The sequence below is a fragment of the Osmia lignaria genome, chromosome 11 (assembly GCF_051020975.1).
Source record: "Osmia lignaria lignaria isolate PbOS001 chromosome 11, iyOsmLign1, whole genome shotgun sequence".
NCBI lineage: Eukaryota > Metazoa > Arthropoda > Insecta > Hymenoptera > Megachilidae > Osmia > Osmia lignaria.
The window spans coordinates 4,198,611-4,223,832 of record NC_135042.1 but is presented as its reverse complement, the minus strand read 5'-3'; the positions used below and the strand labels follow the sequence as shown (position 1 = coordinate 4,223,832).

The following is a 25,222-nucleotide window of genomic DNA, read 5'->3' as shown; positions in this document are numbered from 1 at the left end:
AAAAACAATTCATTCAATACAAAAAAAAAACATCGAATTTATTCGAGACGATTACATAAGTACAGAAATGACAATAAATAATATATGCAATGGTAACGTGATATAATAAATAAATCGTAACATTATGTACGCCTATGTGTACGCCAGAATAAATATACCTACTACGTATACTTGATATAAAATGCAAAATGGAATCCTTACGATCTATGTGCACGTGTATAAAAAAAAAACGTTCCAGTATCACGTCGTGTGTGAATATCAAGTACAAAAATATCTAACATTACAGTACAGTGTTTTATAAACTAAGTACAGATTCCGATACAAAGCATAGATTGTCTTTATTTAAACAAATTACAAGGTTGTTACATAAATAAGTTCATGTGTACGTTAATTGACTTATGCCATTTACATAGAAATTTTTAGGAATTTTAATGATCCATAAATTCGTTATTATTAATGAATTTATTTATGTAACAATCTTAATGTACAAGATGTGATAATAAAGTTTTCAGAACACTATCAATTGATTTAGTCATCGAACAAGCTGTTTGAGTTTTAAATAACATAAAAATTAAATTAATTAATGAACTAGTTTTTCTCGAATAAATTTTTTAAATAATCTTTTTTCTGATAATGCCAAAGATAGAAAGATCGATACCAAAACAGATACCAGAAAATGAGTATCGACAAAAATACATATGATCAGATAAGTTATTTTTAAATCGATGACTTCACGGTTTACACATTTGTTTAATTTTTAAGTGACATACTCGAAACATTATTGTGACACCTTGTACTCTCATTATCGCGAAGTTGCGTTGTGTTCATCAAAGTTCACTGCGTACGCGAATCATTCTTACGAATCGTAATGGTCCCTTCGTTATGAAATATCCTAAATATCCGTACACTAGAGAAGAGGTTCTTAAAAAAACAATTATATCATATTACATTAGCAATTAAATTCGCTTGAATTTTATTACAGAGTAATGAAAAAATTGTAAATTTTTATTTGTTCAATTTTGACACTTTGATGACCTTATATTTTACGGAATCTATTGAAAATCATCATATTGAAAATTTTGTTCAAGAAACTAAGTAATCTGCCCGAATGACTCTGTTTCATAAAAATTAATTATCCAATTAAGATTAATAGTATCAACTATCGAATCTTGGTCGATTAATTTCCATTTCTAAGAATTGCCTAAAAATGGCCCTTCCAAATGGGAATGCCTCCTTAATTAAAGTTTATTTCCTCCTTTATGTCATTACAAGACTGCGAATGTTTATGTACATATAAGTATGTACTTATAAAATATCTTCACTCTTCAAGTGTTTCAAACTATCGCCTTAATTCTAAGATTTTACATATTTTACACGTTCTAAAGAATTTATTTTATTTTCTTATATGTATCATATAATTAATTTTTGCAATAAACATCCGCAGTCTTTTTATTAGTATTTTGATAATATTTCTCCCGTCTGTTGTTTCAATCTATTGAAAAACTACAGCAAAATTACTTTGTCAATTTCATCTAAATTTAAAGGAACCCTTTAAAAACTTTTTAAAAATAAATTCATAATTTTTTAAACAAATATTGAGATCCAGATCTACCAAATATATAAAAAATGTTTTGACTAAAATTAAACATTCTATATTTTAACGAAAGATTTTTGTAATTTAAAAAATTTTAATTAAATTTACATTGTAATTTTTCTGAAAAAAATCTTTCTGTAAAAAATAATCACAAACTCCTATAATTTGGCGTTCATCGAATAGGGTTCCTTAATTAATACAGAACTGAGATGTAGTAGACTTGATAACTATCCGCTATTACCCTCTACATGTAAGTACTTACTTTGACCAACAAGTTATCAATAGTCTACTGTAACGAAAAATATTTCGTACAAAATGCTCTACAATTGTTCGCATACATTTGTAAACGAATGAGAAGAAAATTAATAGATAAAAACTGTCATGTACGTGACGAGACGCGAGATTCTACGGACTGACGGAAAAGAAAAATAGAAAAGAGGATTAACGATTTTATACATAACTAAATACGTGTTGTACGCGTTAATACACGCCACTTACAATTCTAATATAATATGTCTATTTATAATTAAAAACGTAGGAACTCTGTATGTCCGCGTACGCTCGAGATATCACAGCTAAACGACATTAACGACTTTTCGCCTGTTTACGTTAAAGCTACAATAAATAAGTTTGACGAACCCATCGTCCATTTGTTCCTTCTCTTTTCTTGGCGATTAAATCGATGACTGTTCGCACGTTACGAAATCTTCGATACCATCTCAAGCCTTCGTCGTATTGTGTTTTATTTTTCACGATTAACATGTTGAATGCGGTGGAGGCCATCGGTAACCGGTGCCATAAATTCAATACAATCGAATAACTGAGAGAAAAAAATGTTTAAGTCACATTCAAATTGAAAAATGAAACGATTGTGTTTTAAATAATCGTAATTATAGGGCGCCATTCAACGTGTTAATCAAGTATCGATTGCGTCGAATGCAAAGATTCTGATTTCCTATTCTAATCATTTCATCACCTCGTACAAAGAATCAATTATCTTATTAGTGTTGTCGCTATTCTATTTATTAAGTATGTTATTAAACATAATACTGTTTCTGAAGTACACTTCTTAATACTGGTCTCTAGTATACAACTTGATTTTTCAATAACTATATCAAAACGCACCAGTTGTCGAAATTAATACGATTGTCGTTCTTTTCTAATTCTAACTATCTCATCGGAACAAACTGGCAAGATTGCAAAATACTAAGCATCTATAATCGTAATAATGAAATAAATAAAATAAAAGAATGTATACGTCAACGATCGTTCAAATAATGGAAAAATCTTTTCCTAGGGAAGATCCACAGGCGTATCATTTTTAAATAATAAATTAATATTAAAAACATAAATAAAAAGGATTATAAAAGAAAATACTATATAAAATAGGCCTGAGCAATTTGATGCCCTTAATATCTCTAACACTGTCCAACACTTTGCTCTTAGGCAATCTAGAGCCCAAAAAGAACTGCCCAGACCTGGTATAACCGAACGAATCTCAAATCGTCTAAATAAAATAAAAAAAAAAAAAAAAAAAAAAAAAACATAGATACGTTCCTTAAATATGCGTTAAAAATGCTTTATAAATTAATAATTGCAAGAAATAGTAAAATGTAGTTCGCTAAAGGCGATCCAGTCATAATAATAGAGAGTTCCTTGTCGCAAAGTAGCATTTGCCTGTTAACCCTCCCTTCAAAATAATTGATAGATCTGATGAAAATCGTAAGAAGCCTTTGTAAGATTAATTTCATCACACTTTTACGAGTTTCTTTTGTTTATTTCTCAACAGTCTGTTCCTCGGAATACCCTTTCGTGGTCCCTGAGGCAAGGAACTTTTCTGGCCACCGGCCACTGGTTGCTTCCTAATTGGCTTGTTTTGTTTCTTAATCTTCGATATCCTCTTACCCTTTGGCCCGGATCCTTTGTTAATGTTCTTCGCTGCTGGACGTGGCCTGTTCGGGTCACATGTGCCCGGTCCTGGCGCGGTTGCGTTGCGAAACGCTTCGGTCCAGGCCTTCAGGAACGTCTGATACAATCTGATAACGCCCCAATCCTGAATCAACATCAGGGTCAAGTCGCCCTCCTTTGCCCAGTTTGAACTTTCCGTGACAATTTTGGCCGTGTGTGCTGTTGGCACTTGCAGGCCCAGGTTCAAAATGGCTGTCTCCACCTCGCAGAGAACCTGTAACGATAAATGCAACATTGACATTTTTATTTCCTGTCACTGGCAATCATAAAATTGTAATGAGAATTTCAATAATTAATTATTATTAATATATTGATGGCAGAGTGTTTTATGATGAAACTTCGTATGATAAGTTCTCACAATCCTAATTTTGAAAATACAATATCGACATTACAAAATAAAATATGAAGTCAGTCAGGAAGAATTTATTACTACACATGATAAAAATAGCAGATATCGTGTTGACGTATGGTATTAAATGTTCCGTACCCTAAGAATCTCATTGTGCATTTGATTAATGATCTCGTTTCTCCTGTTCATCGTGAGATCAACGTTAATGTTAGATTTCAGACGGAAAGCTCTGAGATGATGGAACGTGATGGCGAACCTTTGGAGCGAATCGTGAAGATGCGGAAGCGCACGGTCAGCTTTCTTTCCCTTTTCGAGACACCAAACCTCCCTGGAATACCACTCGAGCTCCTTCTCGGGGAGCCAGGGCATTCTGTACTGCCCCTTCAGCACTTTGTACACCTGCGAATGAAACATGAGAACATTGTTTTCTTTTAATATTATCCATATATTCCTCGCTATTATTTTGGTATTTTATTTCTTCAAAATCTTCCCTTATGGAGAAATTCTAAAAATACATTTTTTATTTTAATTTTCTAATTTTAATTTTCCACTTGACACCTTAGAAATGAATATACTTAAAATTTTCTTCGATTTCTTGCAAATTATTGAATTATTTTAATGTGCTTCCGGTGGTAACTGGTCCCCGCGGTATTCGAGGTGTTAAAAAAAGAAATACGACTATCGTGTCACATCGTAATCAATGCAAATTACAGACAGAACAGAAAGTAGGACTTTAGCACTAGCAACGTTGCTTGGCGCGCACGTGCGAGCCTCTTTGAAACAGCCGCCCACTCTCTTTTACCCCGGCACGGTTCACCGATTAATTACGAATCGCGGTCAGGTCGAACCACGTTATATATGCTTTACCTTCGAGTATATATCGTGCACATCCTTCAGATGCATTCTAAAGTGATTCTGAGCTACTCGTAGCTGGGTGCGCACCCTCTTCAGGGTCCTGTGCACGCTGTGCCTCTGTGGCATCCTCTTGAACTGCATCGCCACTGGATTGCCACACGGTTGCAACCAACGGTCCATGGTATTTGTGTTTGATACGGCGGTGCGAAGGCCGAATGCAGGTGCACCTGAAACCGTATTCAGGCCCGAACTCAGGAAGAATGCGAGGCTCATCCAGGTAATCGTCTGTGCCACCGAATCTATAATGCAATTAAAATACTCGACGTCAGAATAGTAGCTACCTGTATAGAAATTTAATCAACTATCTTTTTTGATTAAATTTTGAGCAAATTTTTTAGCATGGATAACTACCCCTAAAATTAAAGCGTCACCACTTTATGTTCATCCTAGATTACACAAATAATTTTTCAAATAATCTATTAATTATTTTATTTTGAAACACGACGAATTTTGTGTAAATTTGAATAATCAAAAGTATCCATCAGCTGTATAAGGAATTTAGGAAGATGTTAAATAGGTAGATTAAATAAAAGATGTGCAGTTTCACATTCAAGGGTGTGATAAAGAGATTGTGAAAAGAGAAAGAGAAGAAAAGGGAGAATCGAGGCTCTTCCGACTTTCACAGTCGGTGTACCTACATGGATACGTAGGTACCTACCATTGCACCTACGCGCCAATTTAACAGCGACCAATCGTCGCCCCCGCAGTAGGAAATGGGTTGCAAATCGGAGAATCAGGATTTATTGCGCAATTAAGCGTCCCAGCTTACGACTTCCTTCGCGATTCCATACTTTGAACGAACTCACCCCGAAGGCGTGCAGATCTTTCGTATGTACTTTTTTACGAGCTCTGACCCCCGTCGGTTAATAAATTTCACCCGAGCTTCATTATCGTTGAATTTCGTGTAAACGTAAAGCTGAGTGCCGATTAAAACTGATTTATTTACTATATTGTAACACGCTAACAATTTTCGTTTCATTGTCAGAGTCAAACAGCCAAGAATCAAGCAAGTCTGAATTTTGTAATTTTTTCAGCCGAAATCAGAAATTCAATGAGAATATAATTTTGATGGATTCAAGAATATTGAAACAAATAAAAAAAAAAATTTTATAATGATAAAAATGATGATATTCCATGCCACCACAGTGAAGCATGATTGATCTGACGTCGTGACACTAAAGCTGAAGTTATGACACAAAATCCAATGTCACGACAACGCAACAAGAGTTATGTTTTGTATCATAACATTAAATGTCACGATTTACCGTCATATGAAAACATACCCTAACAATAAGATGCGCGACATAGAATGGCACACGTGTGCTCTCGCTGGCCCCGTGTGCCAAGACGTGTGTTCGTTCACGCGTGACTGACGTGCGAATTGCACGAACGATCGTATCGAATCGCCGTGACAGCTCGGCTCCGAACACATGCATCGCCACTTCTGATGGTTGTACACACGCGCACAGGCAATTAACGCGCGTTAATTACCCTCGTGGTGGTCCTCGAGCTCTTTGTCGGTACACGTACCCAACGTTCTCGACGCCAAATTCTTATACGGTATGGTATATGATACAGTAATTGTCATTTTCTCTACCATAAACAAATTTATTTATAAATATTTCGAAAGACTTTCAAATTCAATTTTTTCAAAGAGTCAATGACGCACATGGTGTGTCATCAGTGGTCCCTGATATTAGAGCAATAATGATCTAAAATGTATATTTTAGTTTTTATGATTGTATATAGGTATTTAAAGCCTGTTACACTGACAAGCTTATATAATCGGAAAAATTGAAAATTTTATTTACGATAGTGTCGAAGTTGCGATAAGAATCTACGTGTAATAAACTAGAATTAGCAAACGCATAGGAAAAGGTTTAAAGATTCTTGAAGCATAACATTCTCATAAAGCAATATCTATCTGTGTTAAAATTCAATGAATTTTAATGGGGAAAGAGTGGACATTCTCTTAAAGAATTTATAGGAGATTTAATACCAATAATAAATGGGAATCCTAGAGCCGAATGTCTAAAAATTATTTAATTTTCTTCTGAAAATATCAAAGTTTTATCTATTTATGTAATCAGTATAAAGAGCAAAAAATTCTGATTCCTAAGGATGGTCTTGTGATAAGATCCAAGTTTCGATTCGGTTAACCGTTAACGCTCGCATTGCATGTGAATAGAGAAAAGCCGATTGCAGAACCGGCTGATGTTAGATATCGTATTAACATCGATATTTCACTTGCAAACTCGAATCGCAAAGCACGCGTTGCTAATCGAAAACAAACTATACGAGCTAGTCAACTTTCAACACGGCCGATTTGAACTGCCAGAAGGACAATAAGTGATCGGTTCACCGGCGCAAATCGACGGTGTTCAATGTTGTCAATTGTTGAAAGCGTTGAAAATTGCTGTTAGCTCGGATCTTTTCAGTAGAATCGCGCTAGCATTGAAAACGCGTATCATAAAGTTCTAACGAACGTGACCCCTGCTCGTATTTTGAGTATGAACTTTACAACTGTTCGCTTGACAATAAGTCACGATTCGATTAGTACGCTGCCGCGAGACCGAAGGGAGCCAATCGCATGTATCTTATCGTAAATTCACGCCTCCTCTTCTTCTTCTGCAATCGTTTTCCACCGCAGCTTCCAGGCCGACTTATACCGTTCGAAGATGTACACATTGCGTGGGTGAAGGTAGTCTTGGCTTTAGGTGCACCCCATCTTGTGTACGCTTCTAACGATTATTGTTTTCCAATTGTATTAATTTGTCTTTAGACTACCCTATAATTCTATTACCAGAGTAGGCTTCCCAAAGAAAAATGGCTATACAGGGGTAGCTGAAATTCTTCATCTATTCAAATTTCATAACAGAGTTAGGATTTTAATTAAAATTAAAAAGAAAGTCCGAAACTGCGAATTTCATCGAAAACCACAGACTTCCAATAGTAGCAGTAAGATAAATTCAAGAATTTCAAATAATTCTTAGGCAAAGTTGCCACTCAATTTGTAAATTTAAATACTTGTAAATTAACCGTTGCAAGGATAGCGAATGTTCGATGTGTTACAATGATCAAGGAGAATCTTAACGATCTCTTTAATGACCGTCTGATCAGTAGGATATATGAAAATCAGAAGCAAATTTCCGATGGTAATCATCACGGGTTATAATAACGGCGCTATACGGGCATCGTCCCTTCTCCCAATGATCTGCATTCCGGCCAATGTCGTGTTTCGGAAGATTGCTCACTTGGCCGTTTAATGCGCACGTTCGTGGTCTGTCGATCGGTTTTCTCAAAGCTGAATCGCCGTCATTCTCGCGATGGATTCCCTGGACGACGGTAGTCGGGCATCCGATCGATCGACCCTCCGGTGATTTGGAGAAAAGGGGCGGCGAAGGGGAACGACGGTCAGGGTAAGGAGAGGATCGTTTCTTCGTTTTTTCCGCGGAGCTGAGAATGAAGATTGTTGGTTTTGTTACACCGATACCGAGGTGGTGTTGTGCCTCGAGGCGGCAAAAGGCGGTTGCTGCTTTCTGAGAACGGGTCGGAGTTGGCCGCACCGGGAGCGGTGATTGCGTGGTGATTAGCCTCCACCTTCGCCTCTTTGGACCGACTCGAACAGCGAAGAACGAGAATACTATTCGACGAAGAAAACAAACGAATCGTCTTGGAAGAAAGAACACGATATCATTGCGGAACAAGAGTGTGGGAGCGGATTGACCCATAAGAGTCCATAAAATAATGCATTTTTTTCGTCATTTGACTGTGAAGGATATATGGACTAGAGTAATTGTTCCATGAATTCTTTACAGAATTTTCGAACAAATTTGGGGGTTCAACTTTTGGGCCACTTATTGGGAAATAAATAGACGACCCTCCCCTAAATACTAAAAAATAACATTGCATCAATAAATAATTTTTTATTAAATAATATTGACGATATTACTTCCATGACGTTGACAGTATTAAAAATAGTACATATGAGTCACAGTTAACAGTAAAATAATAATCCCATAATGTTTGACCGAATGGTGATGTTATTAAATGACCAAGTCAGTAAGCGTATGAATAAATTTCCTTGCTGCAATGTCATTCAAAATGGTAAGTGGAACGCGTGTCTGCATCTCTTTCTACACCTCCTCCTCGTACCTCAACACTGATCGTCCACCGCGTGAGCCTGCGTGTGCGCAGAAATCGTGTTTGTACACCGAAGGTGTACCATCCTCATCCGCGCCGACGACAAGAATATCGCGTACAATGCGCGAATACACGGTGGGCACCATAGAGAGAGGCAGGTTATGCACGGCACGCAACATTTAATACGATACGCACGCGGAGGGTCGTTTAGAATAGTTTGCAGAGGCGTCGAGCTTTTTCCTCGCGTGCAATCTGAAAGCGATACGATAACGCGTATTAAAGCTTTACCATCGAAACCCGATATTTCTCGTATTGTTCCGCTCCGACGATACAAAGTCTACGGGGCTTTATTTTAAAGTAACCGATGAATCGTTCAATTTCTTTCAATTAGCTGAACAAGAAGTAAAACCAGGTCAACACCTCTATGGTGATCAGTGTCTCCGCCAATGGGACCTGACGTCACGGATGCGCCAGACAGATTAGCGGGGCACACGAAAAATTTGCATTTTGTCTGGCGGGATCAGCGCGTTGGATATTCACTGTCTGAACACGACCCAACCCATAAACTGCTAAGGGATTTCAAGTTCTCCAGGGTTCACCTCGATCTTTTACTTCAGCTCCTAACATAAATTAGGAATAGATCAGTCGTGGATGAAGCCACCCTAAAGACCTCGAAGAAGTCAAAGGATATGACAGATACGATGGACGAAAAAAAGGTCATGAATTGAGGGTCTGTTTCTGCATCCATAAAGTGGCAAATGAAAATAAAATTCTAGAAAGCTCATAGAAAGCTTCTGTTTGAATCAAAGAGAAATTAAATATGCGACATGTACCAGTATTCTTCAAGGAGTTAACCCCTCGTCTTAAGATTTCTTCAGCAATTGCATCAGTCAGAGCTAACTATTCACTGCTGCAACGAGTCTCTAAGCATTCACGGATTAATCTGTCGCACTTAACACATAAAACTGTCATTCTATTAGACAGGGCTTACACCCGGAAGTTTCAACCAGTATTAGACGAAATAGTGTTAAGTATAGCAATGTCAGCTGTCAAACAGTCGATGCCATACGAATCAATCGTGACCCAAACCTACATGCATACGAGGATGCTACAATTAAATTCATTATCCCTTTAACCCTTTCAGCAGTTCTCTATCGAAGAAGATTCTTGACAGTGCAAATTATAATTAGAATAATCGTTGAAATTCAACCCCATTAAAAATACGAGCTATGTCACATTTGAATCGTACATCGCGTCAGGAGTGTAACACGATATTACAAGGCAAGAAGGTTAATGAAAACAAAGATGTTCGTCGTAACAAATGTGCCAGCATCTGGCAGGAATGCAGCAACCGTCTTATCACCTCTTTTTCACCCTCTTTCTCTTCGCCCTATCCTTCGTCCTCTTTGATCATCAACGCGGTGTTTTCGTGTCTGTTCCTCGGCTACCTGCTACACGCCGCGCCGTCGTCACCGGTTCACCAACACCGCGGAACGATCGTGTAGACACAGCAAAGGTACTTTACGGTATTACGGTGATATGGATCACTGATGTCATACTGACGTCATCCATCGTTTATATCCAGAGGTGACAGCCTACCGTTGGCATCGGTGCAAGAGTTGATCGGGAACGACGTTCCACGACCGCATCGTGGCGAGAGGGAAGAAGCTCAGAGCGCTGGAATGCATGCGATCGGCTACTACGGCGTTCAATGTCATCGTCGATTACATTATCTCGAATCGCCGCGATAGGCCGTGCACACGTGCGTAAGAAGAGCGTTCGTGGAGGCCGATTCTATGTGCATGAATCGCGGTCGATGCTATCCACGCTCTTTCTTTCCTTCTCTCTGTCTGTTTCTCTTCGCCTCCTTTCTTTTTTTTTTTTTTTTTTCGAACCACCATTGCGCAACCAATCGTCTCCCATTTTCTTTTTCCCATTGTAATAAGATTGCGCGGGTCCGTGGCGTTTCGCCAGATCGATGTACATCGAAGAGTCGATTATCGGAACTCCCATTCTATTATCCGAAGAATGTATTTCTTTGGGTGTACTTTGTACGTTTGCATTCTGCACAGGATGGTACCATCAGAGTTTCAATTTGTTAACATTTTCATTTTTCAAATTTATACTTGGAATATACGAGTAGAAAGTTCTTCTTATATTGTCAAACAAGTACATACCATGGACCATGAAACGAAAAGAAAATTAATTGTTTTCCACGCTTTGGCACGAAAAAAAAAGGAGAAAGATCGTTATGAATATTTAACAACGGATGAATCGTCGGGAAAAGTGTATTATGCAAAACGATTGTGAAATTACTGCGTTCGGCGGGATAAAGCAGAATAAAAGGAACATTGTGATTAATGACCAATAATATGCATTATTCATTGCGCGCATTCTTGTCAGTCTAGTTCTCCACGACGACTGGCTGCTCTTTCTTGGAACATTCCAAGAGAAAGACGCAGAGGTAAATATTTTCTACGCCCGTGTTCATTCACGCTTAGACAATTTTGTCCTTGCACGTTTGCAGCTGGATATGCATGCAACGGTGGGGGACATTCGTAAGAGTTTAACATTGCATTTCGACACGGATTTGTTGCTACTCCTTCATTCTAACGTGAGCACAAATGACCTAATCTCTCAGCTTCGGTCATTTTATATTAACCCATGAATAGTTGATTATGGAGCAAAGTTCTTCCTGAATGCAAATTTTGCGGGATAACGTCATTTGTGTATTTCTGTTTTGTGTGTGGATCATTCTACGTCAATTTGATCATGTTTTGACGTCAATGCTGGGGATTTTATTCCAAATCAGATATGAGATATGCAAAATTAAGGGGAGTTTAAGTCATCACTTTGAGGATTTCTTATTTGTTTAATGAATACAAGATGGTGTGGTCTCTTAACTCATGATTTTCACATAGAAGCTATGAACCCTTGAACGGCGGACCAAGGAGAATGACCCAGACTCCGCTGTTCAAGGGTTCAAATCTTCACTGAAGAATATTTTTGATTTTAGATACATATTACTCAGATAATTAAAATAATTTCTAATAATATGGGTGATGTATTCCTGTGGAAGTTCAAGCATCGCTTAGATATGAGTTACTTATTTCTTCACATTTGCAATTTGTTAAATAAATATTCTTCTAACAAGAAGAAAACGGACATTATTCATGGAGGTCAAACTTCCGTACGGCCATTAGAGACGCAGGAATGACGCACAATGGACGCTAGTCGTTTCGTTTAGTTGTGACTGAGGGTAATTTGCTGTTTGTCGTCCGTTCGATTCCACGACGCGTCTTTACGACCGACGTCGTAAACTTTCATTCACACCAATGTCGAAGGATTGTATCTCGTCGCGAAACATTCGAGAACAAGCAATGCTTAATCTAATCAGGAGGAAAATATCTGGCAATTAAAAATGTGTTTCCACAGGGATCCTGCGTTCTCCATTTCTCAGCCTCTGCTATATCAGTTTATGAATTTCAGAAGAATTTGTCAATTAATATATTTTATCTTACATTATTCAGTTGGTAGTACATAAATAATTTGTCAGCAGATTAACTTGTTTCAACCTACTGGGTGTTAACTTTAACCCACGTATCGCAGGATCCAAATTGGAAGAAGAAATAATAATGAAGAAATTATTAACCAGATCATTTGGCGATAAAATTCAATCATGTAAATTGATCGAAAAAGAAAGAAAAATGCAAATGAATGTACCATTACCGCGAATAAATGCAACAGTGTTATCTGATTAAGCAAAATTCTCGGCTTGTAAACCGTAAAATCGTGCGACGGACGTCACATTAAAGAAAGCAGGAGACTTTTGTGTGACTAATAGCAGGCGGTCCCTCCATCTTAAGACGGCATAAAATCGAACCCTTTACGAGGACGTGGAGCAACGGGCATATACAGAGATGTCAGCGGGGCTTTCAGATGGAACTTGGTACACGTACCACGTCTCGACGTCTCTTCAGAATCTTTATGATTTTCACGCATTGTCGAACGCGGCGAGTCGATAACGACCTCGACCTCCGGGTCATAAACTCGGCCGACTGTGTCACGAGGTGTCATCGCGTCATTGCTTTTAATGCTTACCCGGCCCTTCTGGACCGATGATTAAAATACGAGACATCGGTGAAAGACTTTAATTTTCTTTTTAAATGAACGAACTCGATTATCACCTATGCTATTTCTAAACTATTCACTTGACAATAAGTTATTAGGGAAGAACCTCAATTTTAATATGTGGACCATATCAATACCACAACAATAACTCTAGTATGCGGGTCAGTACACTAGTAAATCTCTGCTTCTAAAACTCTTATTCGACTTCAAAGTGCAAAGGGACGCGTCAATCGAGATTAACTCTTCAGACCCTGACAATAATGTAAATCCTCCGCAATAGTCGGCGGACGTAAAGCACGCTAGCCCGGATCCCCTTGAAACCCACGGTATATACAGGGTGTCCTATGATATTTCGGACTTATTTCAGAAATTCATTTTATTTGGCCTTATTTATGAAATGTAGCAAATTTTCTATCGCATAATCTGATATTTATGTGAATATTATGCAAATTCATATTTTTATAGAAAATAGGTATCCAGATAGAATTTTTATCATTTTCATATTAATTTTCTCAAAAACAGTCATCTATAAAAAAATATCATTCTACGATTTCTTCTCAATTTTCCATACAGAATCTTAGTGTTTCCGGTTGTCACACGACACCCTGTATGCACGTAGAAATTGAAATGCGATCAAGTCACAAGCACGTGGTAGCAAGCGTGTAAACGTGACTGGTCCGACGGCGTGTCTGCGGCAAAACTGTTGGTGTGATTCGTGCGTGCGTGCCTCGTTACAGAAGAAAGAGCAACGGTGGTCGTGCCGATCATTGAACCGACTTTGCAACAATCGCACTGAATCAAAGTTGTCGGTGGTCAGGCACATACCCGTTCGCTCCACCCACGATAACCACGTTCAACAGCCTTCGGATGCGTACCCATTGTTTTCTATCATTCTTTTTTCTTTCTTTTTCAAACGAAGATTGGACGATCGATTCACGTTCTTGCTTGTCATATAAAAAGATGCTGTTATCATGTTGGATGCCGTGGGGGTCACCCGTAACCATCATAAATTTAATATAATTGAATAATTGAGAGAAAAAATTTCTGATGGCTGCAACCTGACCATTTTAGAATTTCATAGCTTTGGAGTAATAAAAACTGGAATTTCATTGATAATTTTTAAACGCAAAAGACCGTGAATTATTAGAAATGCAAGTGTCTTTTTATAGACTGGATGGTGGTTCATTACACTATCTATGGGATTTGTCGAATTCGAACGTTCTACTCCCAGATATTTATCTCGATAATTAGTTAATGCAATCCACCCGTGCACGAACCTGATCTCGAGATTGAATTTTCACCTATACGAGATAAACCGGATTTATTAACTCGATAATATCAGTCAATTTACTTTAATTTGCAAGTAGCCATTTGATAGGACGTTATTGCAACTGCGCCATAAAAGAGATCGTATATTCTGAACTTGTCTGAATGTTACTAATTGTAAAGCCAGTTGAAAAACAATTTGTCCCTTGCAACTGAATCATGCTTTCCGCTGAATTACGCTAATTTCAATATTGTAATGACTCACTCTGCTATATTATTGATTTGTAGTAGAAAAAAATAATAACAGCGTTGGTAATTTTATGCGTATCTATAAATTACAATAATTATTGTAGTTATGTTTACTGTGCATAAATGCATTTACCTCTTCAGTCATATAATAACAATAATAGTATTTTTTAAAGATTCATAAGTTGAAGAAAATAACTATTTGATAGAAACCCTTCAGAATGAGCCTAAATGGATCATTGGAGGGTGAAGTAAAAAAGCAATTGTTGCATGGAAAAGAATTTGTTCGCGTTACGATCTCTCTTACTCTTGCACGCTTCATTAATTGCCCTACTCGCCGAAGCGTGGACATTTTTTCTCGTGAGAATGGTAAACGGGTCACGTGCGAATCGCATACGGATCGGCCAACTCGCGGCTGGTATTCTCGCGCGAGGACACGGCCCATGTACCAAGTTCCTCCCGGCCTTTCTTATGGATCAGATCACCGTGTATCCTCGCTTCTCTATATATTATAGAATGCGCTCCATTCTTCGGGCAACACCGCAGCCCTGTACTCTTCGACATGAATGAACGCATCGCTCATTGTGCGCGCACAGGCCCGAAGGTTGAGAATAGCAATCAGCCGGCACGATGGATGGCGTCAGGTGGCGAGAGATCGTAGATGGGAACTTGTCTTCCGATGGTCGTACGACCAATTGCTTTATTGCACGTTTCGTAATTGGACCGACCTGAGAATCAACACACCCCGGGCTATCGTCGTCGGTACCGTCAAACTCGGCTACGACTAATTATACGCTCGGCCACCATTTCATCCTTTTGCAGTATCTCCGTGTGGAGTACTAGATACGAACATTCGAAGGTTATGCTTTGCTAAACACGTGGATCACGATGATAACAAAGTTATGCTTAATTTACTTATAAGGAAGGGGTAAAACTTCCTCGTCATTGATTTTGTTGAAACTTTCAACATTGGTAGATTTGTTCAATTATAGGGATAGATGATAGGTGTTTTTGAAAATATTGATGATATGTTCCCTAGAAGATTTCATTTTAAATTATTGCTAGCTGCATTCTGATGGCGATAAGTAGAAACATATACCTATTTTATTTTTCTAATAATTTTACCATCGACGCAACATAATTTACGTTAAAAATAAATTTCTAGAGACTCGACAGATATTGCTAACAGAGACACAATTCCGCAGTTTTGCGAAATACAAGAGATTACAAACACGCAACGGGCGTTGATAAGCGAACGGACAAATTGATTTTATCGATTCCGCTATAAATCTTGAAACAATGACTCGAGATCTGCTTCGTTTCAACATGGTCAGCGTATCTGACGAGACAGAAGGAGATCGAGACGGTAGTGGCCGATAGTCGGTAGTCAGACAAGCGAACCCGTCAGAAAACCAGACAAGAACTCAAGGAACTGAATTTATACTCGAGCCCGGTTTCCTCGCGATCTGTCTCTTAAGCTGGGTTCACACTAGTAATAAAAATTTGTGTTGCACAATGAAGTATGTTAATGCAATCTTAAAAATTCTATGGAATAAATAATTTTTTTTTCTTTCTCCAATTTTGTAAGAATTTTACAAGGAATATTTTTAATTTTACTTCTAGGTATGCATCATTTTGCAATAATTCAAATATTGAACTCAAGTATCTGTCAAAATTACTGTGTATTTATAGATATGTTAATTAAGGTATGAAGTATTAAAAAACTCAGTAAGGAATGAATCACCAGGGATTGATTCAACAAAAATTTTTGCATATGTTTTAAATCTTTTCCTAGATTTACTAATAGTTTTGCATTGACAAATATTTTTTTTTTTAATCATTCCAATGATTTCTTATGAAAAGGGAATTGCTCTATATTTTGGGGGAGGCCAGACTCACTCTGAGCCCCATGAATGTGAACCCAGCTTTACTCATTTTATCCTGTGAGAAGGTACAAAGGCAAGTTGCAGTCGTTTCACCATCCACTGAAGTGAGCACACGATTAACAAATTGTGAGAAAAAGTAACCCGGAGAAGTGGACAAAATCGACGCACCGATGACATACTGTCGACATGTGTACGTTACGCCTGCGTATATCTTGTCAACTGGATGTGTACGTCAACCACCGCCTACCACGTTCAGCCTCTCACGTCTTGAGTAATTTTATATGTGAAGTAACGAAAAAGTCGATGTTCAAGCGAGAAGGACAGAGGCGAAAGAGTAAGACTGACGTCTGTCTGGCTATACCAACGACGTATATGCGTCTAGCTAAGTTTTTTCTTGAATAAAGAATCACGTGTAACGAAGAACGAGAACCTCGATTACGATCCGATACGTGTTAAGCATCTTAACGTCTTGTCTGTTATAATTTCACGTATAAAGTCGTCACACGGTTTGGTAAATTGCTTCATTTCGATGTTCAACCCTTTGGACGATGGGCCACTCGGAAAACTACAATTTAAATTCAACCCTTCGTAACTTAAATTTTCAGTGTATAGAGGGTCAAATTTAGACTCGATAAAAACTGATTATCAAACTTCTTCAAGTAACGTCATTCTCTTATTTTTCTTTCTGTTACGATAAGTAGTTTTGCAAGAAAAACTACAAAGAGGTGGTCATAATGACCCACGTATCCAGTGTCGCTCAACAGTCGAGGGACTGGCATAATATTTTCATTTCACGGTGGAATGCCCGTCCGTCCCATATAATATGTCCGGTGAACCTTGATGAACCCGAAACCGCATCCAAATGCGTGTTCGAGTCACTTTTGGGTGCTCATATTTTTTACGATTATCATAAAAGCGACTTAGAAAAGGATATTAACAAAATATATTTCACGATTCATCATCAATGGTTATTAAATCCTCCAAATCAAAACGTTCTTTATATTTTCTCGGTACCGTGCCTGTACGATTTTTATGATCATCCAGAGTTTTTGGTCATTTCACGTAATTTTCTGTACGAGTGAAGGGGGTCGATGCAAGGACAAATTACGTTTGGTGCAATTTCGAAAGATTTTCTCTTGCGACCCTATTTCGATGATTGGAATGCAGCGTATAATTTCAGTTGGTGAAATTGCTTTGTTACTTTCGCCCCTGACTTGGGAATTTTCGCTACCACTTTTTCGCGGAGTGCAAAAATGAAAAATGCGATCGAGATAATTACGTTTATATCCGACGGAAATTTAAGAAATTCTGTTGTTTTACCAACGATAATTTTTTCGATATTACCTCTAAGAGTATCGTAATTGTTTTCAAAATGAAACTGGATTACCAGAATTAACCCCTACACGATGAAGATAAGGTTATTTTAAAACATGAAAAATGAGTATCAATTAATGTCGCTGCATTTTGAATAATAAAAAATAACAAAAAAACGATGACATATGATCAATAATATTAATAAATCATTTTAACATACAGAAAAATGTCAGATTGGATTTGGTGTACTTTTGTGGCTGACCGAATTTAAAACTATACTACTAAGTGGTGGCTGCGACTATACGCATGTCGCTCCTAGAAAAGAACAATTGTAAAAATGATCCTATACAAACAAGCAGAACCTTCATACACAGAAACGTACTAAAATGATGATACTTGAATGGTAACTATGCAAAACTAATTTGGCCCTGATTGGGTATATCAGCCATTGGAATATAAAACGAATAAAGTAGCCAGCCAAAGGGTTGGTACATCGTTTTACGGCGGCTCCAGTTCTACCTGACAAAAGAAAAGAAGGTTTGCCTCGGCACTGTTTGACTCCTCCTTCGTCCGCTTCACTCCACCTCCCTGGGAACGATCAGTTTCGTCTGGTGTGCCATCAAGAGCAGTGAACTTCCTCTCCCCGGCTGGTCGCGAAAACGTACACATCACGCATGCGTCGTCCAGGAAGAGGACGACGTCGACGTCGTCGTTTCCGTTCGCCGCATCTCCTCGTCTTCGTCACTTTTCAGCAACGTACGAGACCACCTCCGGGCCGCACGAGTGTTTGATAAACCGGTTAAGGCCCGTCCCCGGATCTGTTTGCCTTTGGCTTTTGTAACTTTACTAGTGTTGTGACTCGACTCGGAGCTAACACGACAAGAGAAATAAGAGGAAAAAAAGGGTCCGCGATGGTACCCCGTGTAAACAGTCCGTGTGTGTCCCGGATCAACACGGCGCACGCCTCTATCAGAGACCCCTGAGCCTGCCTGTTCATCCTAGCAGGAACACACGAGGCGGCTACAGGTTGCCACAGCCATATACTGGTACCTTATTCCAAAATTCTGGGCACAACTCAAAATTGTAAGAAAATTTCATTTTTCGAATCCAAGAGTATTGGGCCATGTTTTAAGGGAGGGCTCTCTCCATGGTTCGTCGTCCGAGGGTTAAGGAAAATAGCTACATCCCAACAATTTATAATAGAATTTAAAATATTAATTTTGGGACCAAACTTCTCCTGATACCCTATCCTCGTAATGGAAGAAATCTCATTTGCGCCATGACACAAGGCGAACCCAGGTGTCATTTCATTCTGCTCCACGACACTGTTGGAGAGGATTTATTGTTTGAATAGCGGCCCGAGAGGGCGAGGCACCACGAGATAATTACGAAACGCGAAAGAAAAGAAAGTTGAGGACATTTTAATGTACGGTGTCGAGGTGAGAAGTTGGCTAGAGAAAGGATTGGTTAATGTGATAGGTCCATCTTTTTGAATACAATCATACGAACAGGGTACAATGTATTTTCATTTTCATCTACTAATCATGTCAACACCATGGGAGGGATAAAACAAACGAAACACATCGAGACTAATTAGAATGAGCAATAGAGTAGACATCCTAAGATGTTAATCATTAACACATTGATGTGAAGGAAGAGAGTGTTATCGGTAATCGGTGCTTCAAATGTAAGATAATAATAAAAGCATCATTTTTCCTGTTGATAATAAAATTTTTATACGATTGCAGCTGAGAGAAAACAATATTAGAAACTACTTGAACATTTCATTTCAAAAGTAAAAGAATTTTCTAATTACACGGTTGTATATTAGCCATGGTGCTTGAATAGAACCAATCGTATAATTATTGTAGAGTTAGGAATTCAATCCGACATATAAATCGAGTTGGAAAACATAAATTAACTAGAGAGAGAAACGTGCCTCGAGAAACTGGTCCTTTGCGTTTCAAACAAGTCCAAATCAAAATTTTAGTAAAATGATATGGCATCTTAAATTTCGCAAGCGCTTTATCTTTCTGCCCTTCTCAAGACGTGCTTCAAGAAAGATTTTTGATTAGAAAATACCATGGTTCCTTTTATTTAGTATAACTGAGAGGTACCGAAAGTTTAAATTAAACGCTCCAGAAATCAAACAGCTAATTTTTAATTATTTTTATATAGATAATGAAAAAACACTCGATACTATGTTTTCTCTCCATACGATTTTCTCTTCGTGACTCGTGTCACGTTTCTTGAAAGAGCGCGATACGATGACGAGGAGATGAAAGAAATATCGAAGTTAGAAAGGACGATATCTTTCTTCCTGAGCATCAGTTCCGAAGCCAAATAAACACGCGAGAAATCATGCTCGTGCGTTGATTAGGTTTTACGCTTAGTCATACGTTTACTAATTTTCTCCCATAATCGTCTATTAATGATCGATGAGGTATTAATGGGATTCACTCGAGCAGAAGTGCTGTCATTTGAAACCGCATCGGGACAATACATTTCTCGGTTATCTATGCACAAAAATGTATATACGTATCGCCTTATCATTGAAAAAATATCGCTTACGTTCATTGGTATTATGATTAAAAGTAATATTTATTATCTCTTTTGTCTTATACAGAGAGCAACACGCAATTGCACAAATTTCAGATTTCAAATAAAAGAAAACACGAAATGAATCGAAAAGTGAAAGAGAAACGTAAGATTAATGAATAATTACATCAGCAATCATGTGAATTATTTTTCTACAGGAAAAGAATAACCTCATTAATTTTTTAGCTTAACTTGGAAATTCGTTGATAATTAGAAAAATTGGGATTTAATTGAAACACCGCCTATTAAGAATAATATTCAAATCCTATCAAGTGAAAATTGTATTTTGAATTCATATTACATTTGATTCCATCTTTATCTCATCAGTTGTGCCGAAATCTTTGATTACAATTATCTTAACATTACGTAGTTAATAATTTTGGAACAGGTGACCCCTAGGCACAGTGTTATGATTCAATTCTACATTTGATTCACGTAATAGATAACGATTATACCGTGATATGCTGCCAGAAGAAATGACTAATCTGGTCCAATTGAAAATCGATCGATGATTTGCAACTTTCGATTACGATAAATGTTACTTTCTATCAAAATTTGAACCGGTGTAATAAATAACGAATCGTTTTTGTCGAAGGTAATAAGTTTATATTCTTTCTTGATCGGAAAAGAGGATATGCTTTACGACGCGACGTGCAAAATCTTAAGGCCATAATAAATTAATTCAACAATCAACGGTTGCATTTAGTCAACGCGATTATCGTATAATTATGATCTAAGAAGTCTAGTCGTCCTCGCCGATCAGATCCAAAGGCTGTCTTACGCGCGAAGAGTCGAGAGAAAAACTATTAACGATTGAAGAAAATTGAAATGGTAAATGACGAGAAAAACTAGAAAATTGAGAGTGAAATAATCGCATAAATATTGCTGTCAGATATTCATCAGTTAAAAAGTAATCGTTATCTTCTGCGTTGCAAATTTATACATTGTCCGTAAAACAATCTGACAGTTTCAAAATAATCATAAAATAACAAAATACCTGAACGTTTATGGCGAAACAGAACGTAACAGAAAAGAAAAAGAGCGGCAATTACTAACGGAATTTTCTTATTTCTGAATATAGCAGACAATTGAAGTACCACTGCATTCTATACGCATTTAAAGACCCTTTTTACCAGGGTTTGTAGAATAAATGAAAAAAAAAAAAAAAAAAAGAAGCAAAGTAGCCGAGACAGAGCGAGGAATCCTCACGTGTCACTGCATCATTATGTACATTACGGCAAAACTCGCTAGATACACCTTGTCGTTAGTTCTTTCCTGCAAGTGACTCCTAGGTAGAAATAAACGAGCATTTTTTTCTTTTTTCAATCGAAACGAACCAGAGACACTAGCAAATCCATGTTTTAACATCGTGTGATCGATAAAAACGACGCGACGTCCGTCAAAGCTTTTGATCGAGCATTTTCGCGGTGAGCGACCTTTGCTCCTGTCACGATTCGGTTCGAAAGAAAAGATGAGTTTCTTTGTCGAAATAGCGTAAGAAATGATAAAAGCTAGAGAGAAAGTGGGTAGAATTTAGCAATGTACACACACCGCCTTAGTGTGGCGAGGGCGAACGCTCCGGCCACCAGCAGCTCGATCATCTCTTCCTCGTCCTCCTGCAGGAGAGTCTTCCACTTCTAGCTCGCATCCACTCACACACTTCCGGTCCGTCCGCGATCCTTCCCTCCGGGCAAAGTCAGTTCTCGAAGTTGATATCAGGCTCGTCGAGACGATACGATCGATGAGAAATCACGTCAGATCGATGTCAAAGTGACATAACAGCGCACTAAAAATCTCCACATCGCGCGTTCGGATTCCCTGATCCCTCGGGTTGTGTCGACGAAACGCATCCGCGAACTGGCACGCCGATCGACAACGTGTCCTTGTTTTGATCCCTTCGAGTTGTGCGCAGACTATACCGAACGGGAGAACCGGCGCGGTTGACCATTCGGCTTGCCGATCTCGTGGTGACTGAGTGGGTCCTCGGTTGCGACTCCCTGTTACTCACTCCGCTTCACGGACTCACTACTCACCTCGTCCTCTCGCTCTCGCACGCTCGCCACACGGTACCACCTCCTTCCCTCCTGCCACCGCCTCCTACGACACCCAACCTCCTTCCTCTCGCTCTCGTTCTTGCTCCTCCGGGCTACCTCGAGAGGCTCTCCCTGGCTCTCCCACCTGCGGCTACGCCACCCTCGCCGATTCTTTTACCTCCGCTTTGCGTGGGGGATAGAGACACACGTAGCTTCGGACCCCCGCTCGGTAACCACGATGATTTCATTACGCGTACCTCTTAACCCTTTGAACATGCTTCTATACTATAATCTACATATACCGCTGTCCATAGTTATTAGGATATTTGTCATTTTTCTTTTTGATTGAGAAGTGGTTTGCTTGAGTTATTGGATTTTTGTGTGCATGTTTATTATTTAATGTTGGGTTGATCCTCGGAAGACGGATGGTTTGACAGATCCGTACCACCTGTGTTAATATTAGCTCAATTTTACTCATTTTATTCACCAGGTGAATATTCACGTTCGTGACGAAGTGTTATATTCATCTCTAATAATTTGCTTTATATTTAATCACCAACAGATAAGCACTGATATTACGAGCGATTATTGTAGTCATTCGATGTAAAGTATTTACATTTTGATATAAGAGATATGAAATGCAAATTTAAAAATTATAATCAAGAGGAAGATATAACTATGATGGGGGTATTTGACTGGAAATAAAGTCTTATTTCAGACGGTCATAGTGAAAGGGTTAATGTACGCTTTCAGTAATCATATTTTTATTTGACCACATTCATTCGTCTCATCAAGCTGTTCCAAAGCAAAAATAATCAAATTCAATTATATCTTATGATCAGTAACCAATTGATAATTTAAAGTATCTACGGTATGCTTAAAAAATATACCCATTTCCTGTAGCTGGAAAGATATGAGCATCCGGTAATAAATTCCAGCATAGTCTTACCTTATAAAGTATATTGGTGCTAGATAAGTAAATCTATGGCATTTTTCTCAATTTTAACAAATTTAACAGAAATTGAATTTTTTTTACAAATCTATAATGTGCAATTAATTATAATAATTTCCCACATATGGCTGTAAATTAAACTATTTTTGATGTCGCTAAATAGAACAGGTTCAAATAACTGAAATTCATGCCGCGTGAGGGGATTAAACGTCTGTTGATTATTTGTACATTTGATGAAATCAGACTTTGATACTGACGCAGTGATACAATTTTATACCAAGTGACATCAAATCTTGTGAAACTTGTAGGTCGTTATACATCATTTTTCTTTTAGTTTCATCAACTTGTTACTTTTCTGTTAGCACTTTTGCCCGTTCTGTATTATCTTTCTATGAACTTTAATTTTGGACTAAAATTAAAAGTTTTTCAAGCTAAGAAATATAAATACCATTTTGCAAAGTTGTAGAATTGCAGATTATAAAAATAAAAATTGAAGACACGCATAGGTATTTTGATTAAATTATTCATTGATCAATGAAAAATGTTAAACGTTCGATAAGTCGCAAAAATTCATTGATGAGCACAAAAATTCGAAGAATTGGTTCACAGCAATTACAGGTTTCATAATCATTAGTCAGATCTGACTCATCATTGAATTTAACACGCGATTCGATCGAGCATTGATCGATAAATCTCGTGAAAATAACTATAATCCCCTTCTCTATTACCTCGTACAGTTGCATCAAACGAAATATCTAATCTCCCCCTTTTCTCCATCTCAAGCAAAAAAGAGACAAACGTTCTATCTATCTAAATATCTACATATATATCTAAAATTTCATACGCGGTTTCATCATGTGATCTGTCTGTCGTTAAAACGTAGAAAAACGAGCGTAAAAGTCACAGGGACGATGCGTCAGCATCTTTAATAAAATAAAATCGATCAAACGCGTAAATTTTTTCCACGATAGAGTGCAAAAGTTTGCAAACAATAACAATGCCAGGTAGATAAGGAACGTGGCGCATTCGAAAATTCTTCATTATGTTGAACCGGCGGGCGTCGAAAACGCCGTCGTAGGTATACGTCACTGATAAGATATTATGTTCGCGATTAGATGCGGTCGCGTCGCACGCTTTGATCAAGTGCTTGCAAGCGGATTCGTCATACGTGCTTGATAACCGGCACGATATTGCTTATCATGATTTCAAGTAAACCGTTCGTATTACTTTGAAAGAGAAAGCAGAAAAAAAGAAATGAAAAGATGAAGTTTCCAAGGTGTTTCTGTATGCATCCGAGTGGAGGATCCATGGCCAGGGTCCCATTAGCGCGTGCAAATTATTCAAATATTATGCGTTGCAAATTAGAAGACACCGCCGAGATGGGCCAGCGCGGAGCAACCGCGGCGATGGGTTATGCCGCAGCTCGTCTCGGGATTTTAATTTAACGATGTGCGCGGGTCCGTTTTAACCCGTGGGCCCCGGGACACGCGAAGCACTCGCACCAGGATCCATCTACGAGCGGATCGAATTACCGGGCCAATTATGGTGTCACGTCGTTAATTAACCGGTAGTCGAGCCTAACGGCGTGTCGCGGAAGACCTTTTCGAAATAAGCCAGTCATTCGGGACGTGAATCGTCTCGTTAACGTTGCGCAAAATCCTCCTTTATAGTAACGTATGCATTATTGTTGGTGCTCAGTGAGTATTTCTCCTAGGAACAACATCCTGTCATATTCTGCACTGAAAGGAGTATCTGTATTATATCCTTGGATCATGATTTATTTTAACGAAAATGAGATTATCTAATTTTATTAGATATGATACACTT

The 25,222-nt window shown here is 38.2% G+C and overlaps 1 protein-coding gene across 1 annotated transcript; it reads right to left on the bottom strand.

Moving 5' to 3' along the window:
* Positions 1-80: 80 nt before the first annotated feature.
* LOC117603779 (uncharacterized) lies at positions 81-22,423 on the bottom strand. Its single transcript, XM_034323252.2, has 4 exons — positions 21,960-22,423; positions 4,779-5,065; positions 4,050-4,310; positions 81-3,776 (listed from the first exon to the last, which is right to left on the bottom strand). Exons 1-4 carry the CDS (start codon positions 22,009-22,011, stop codon positions 3,345-3,347), a joined length of 1,032 nt encoding a protein of 343 aa, XP_034179143.1. The 5' UTR covers positions 22,012-22,423; the 3' UTR covers positions 81-3,344.
* Positions 22,424-25,222: the final 2,799 nt, after the last annotated feature.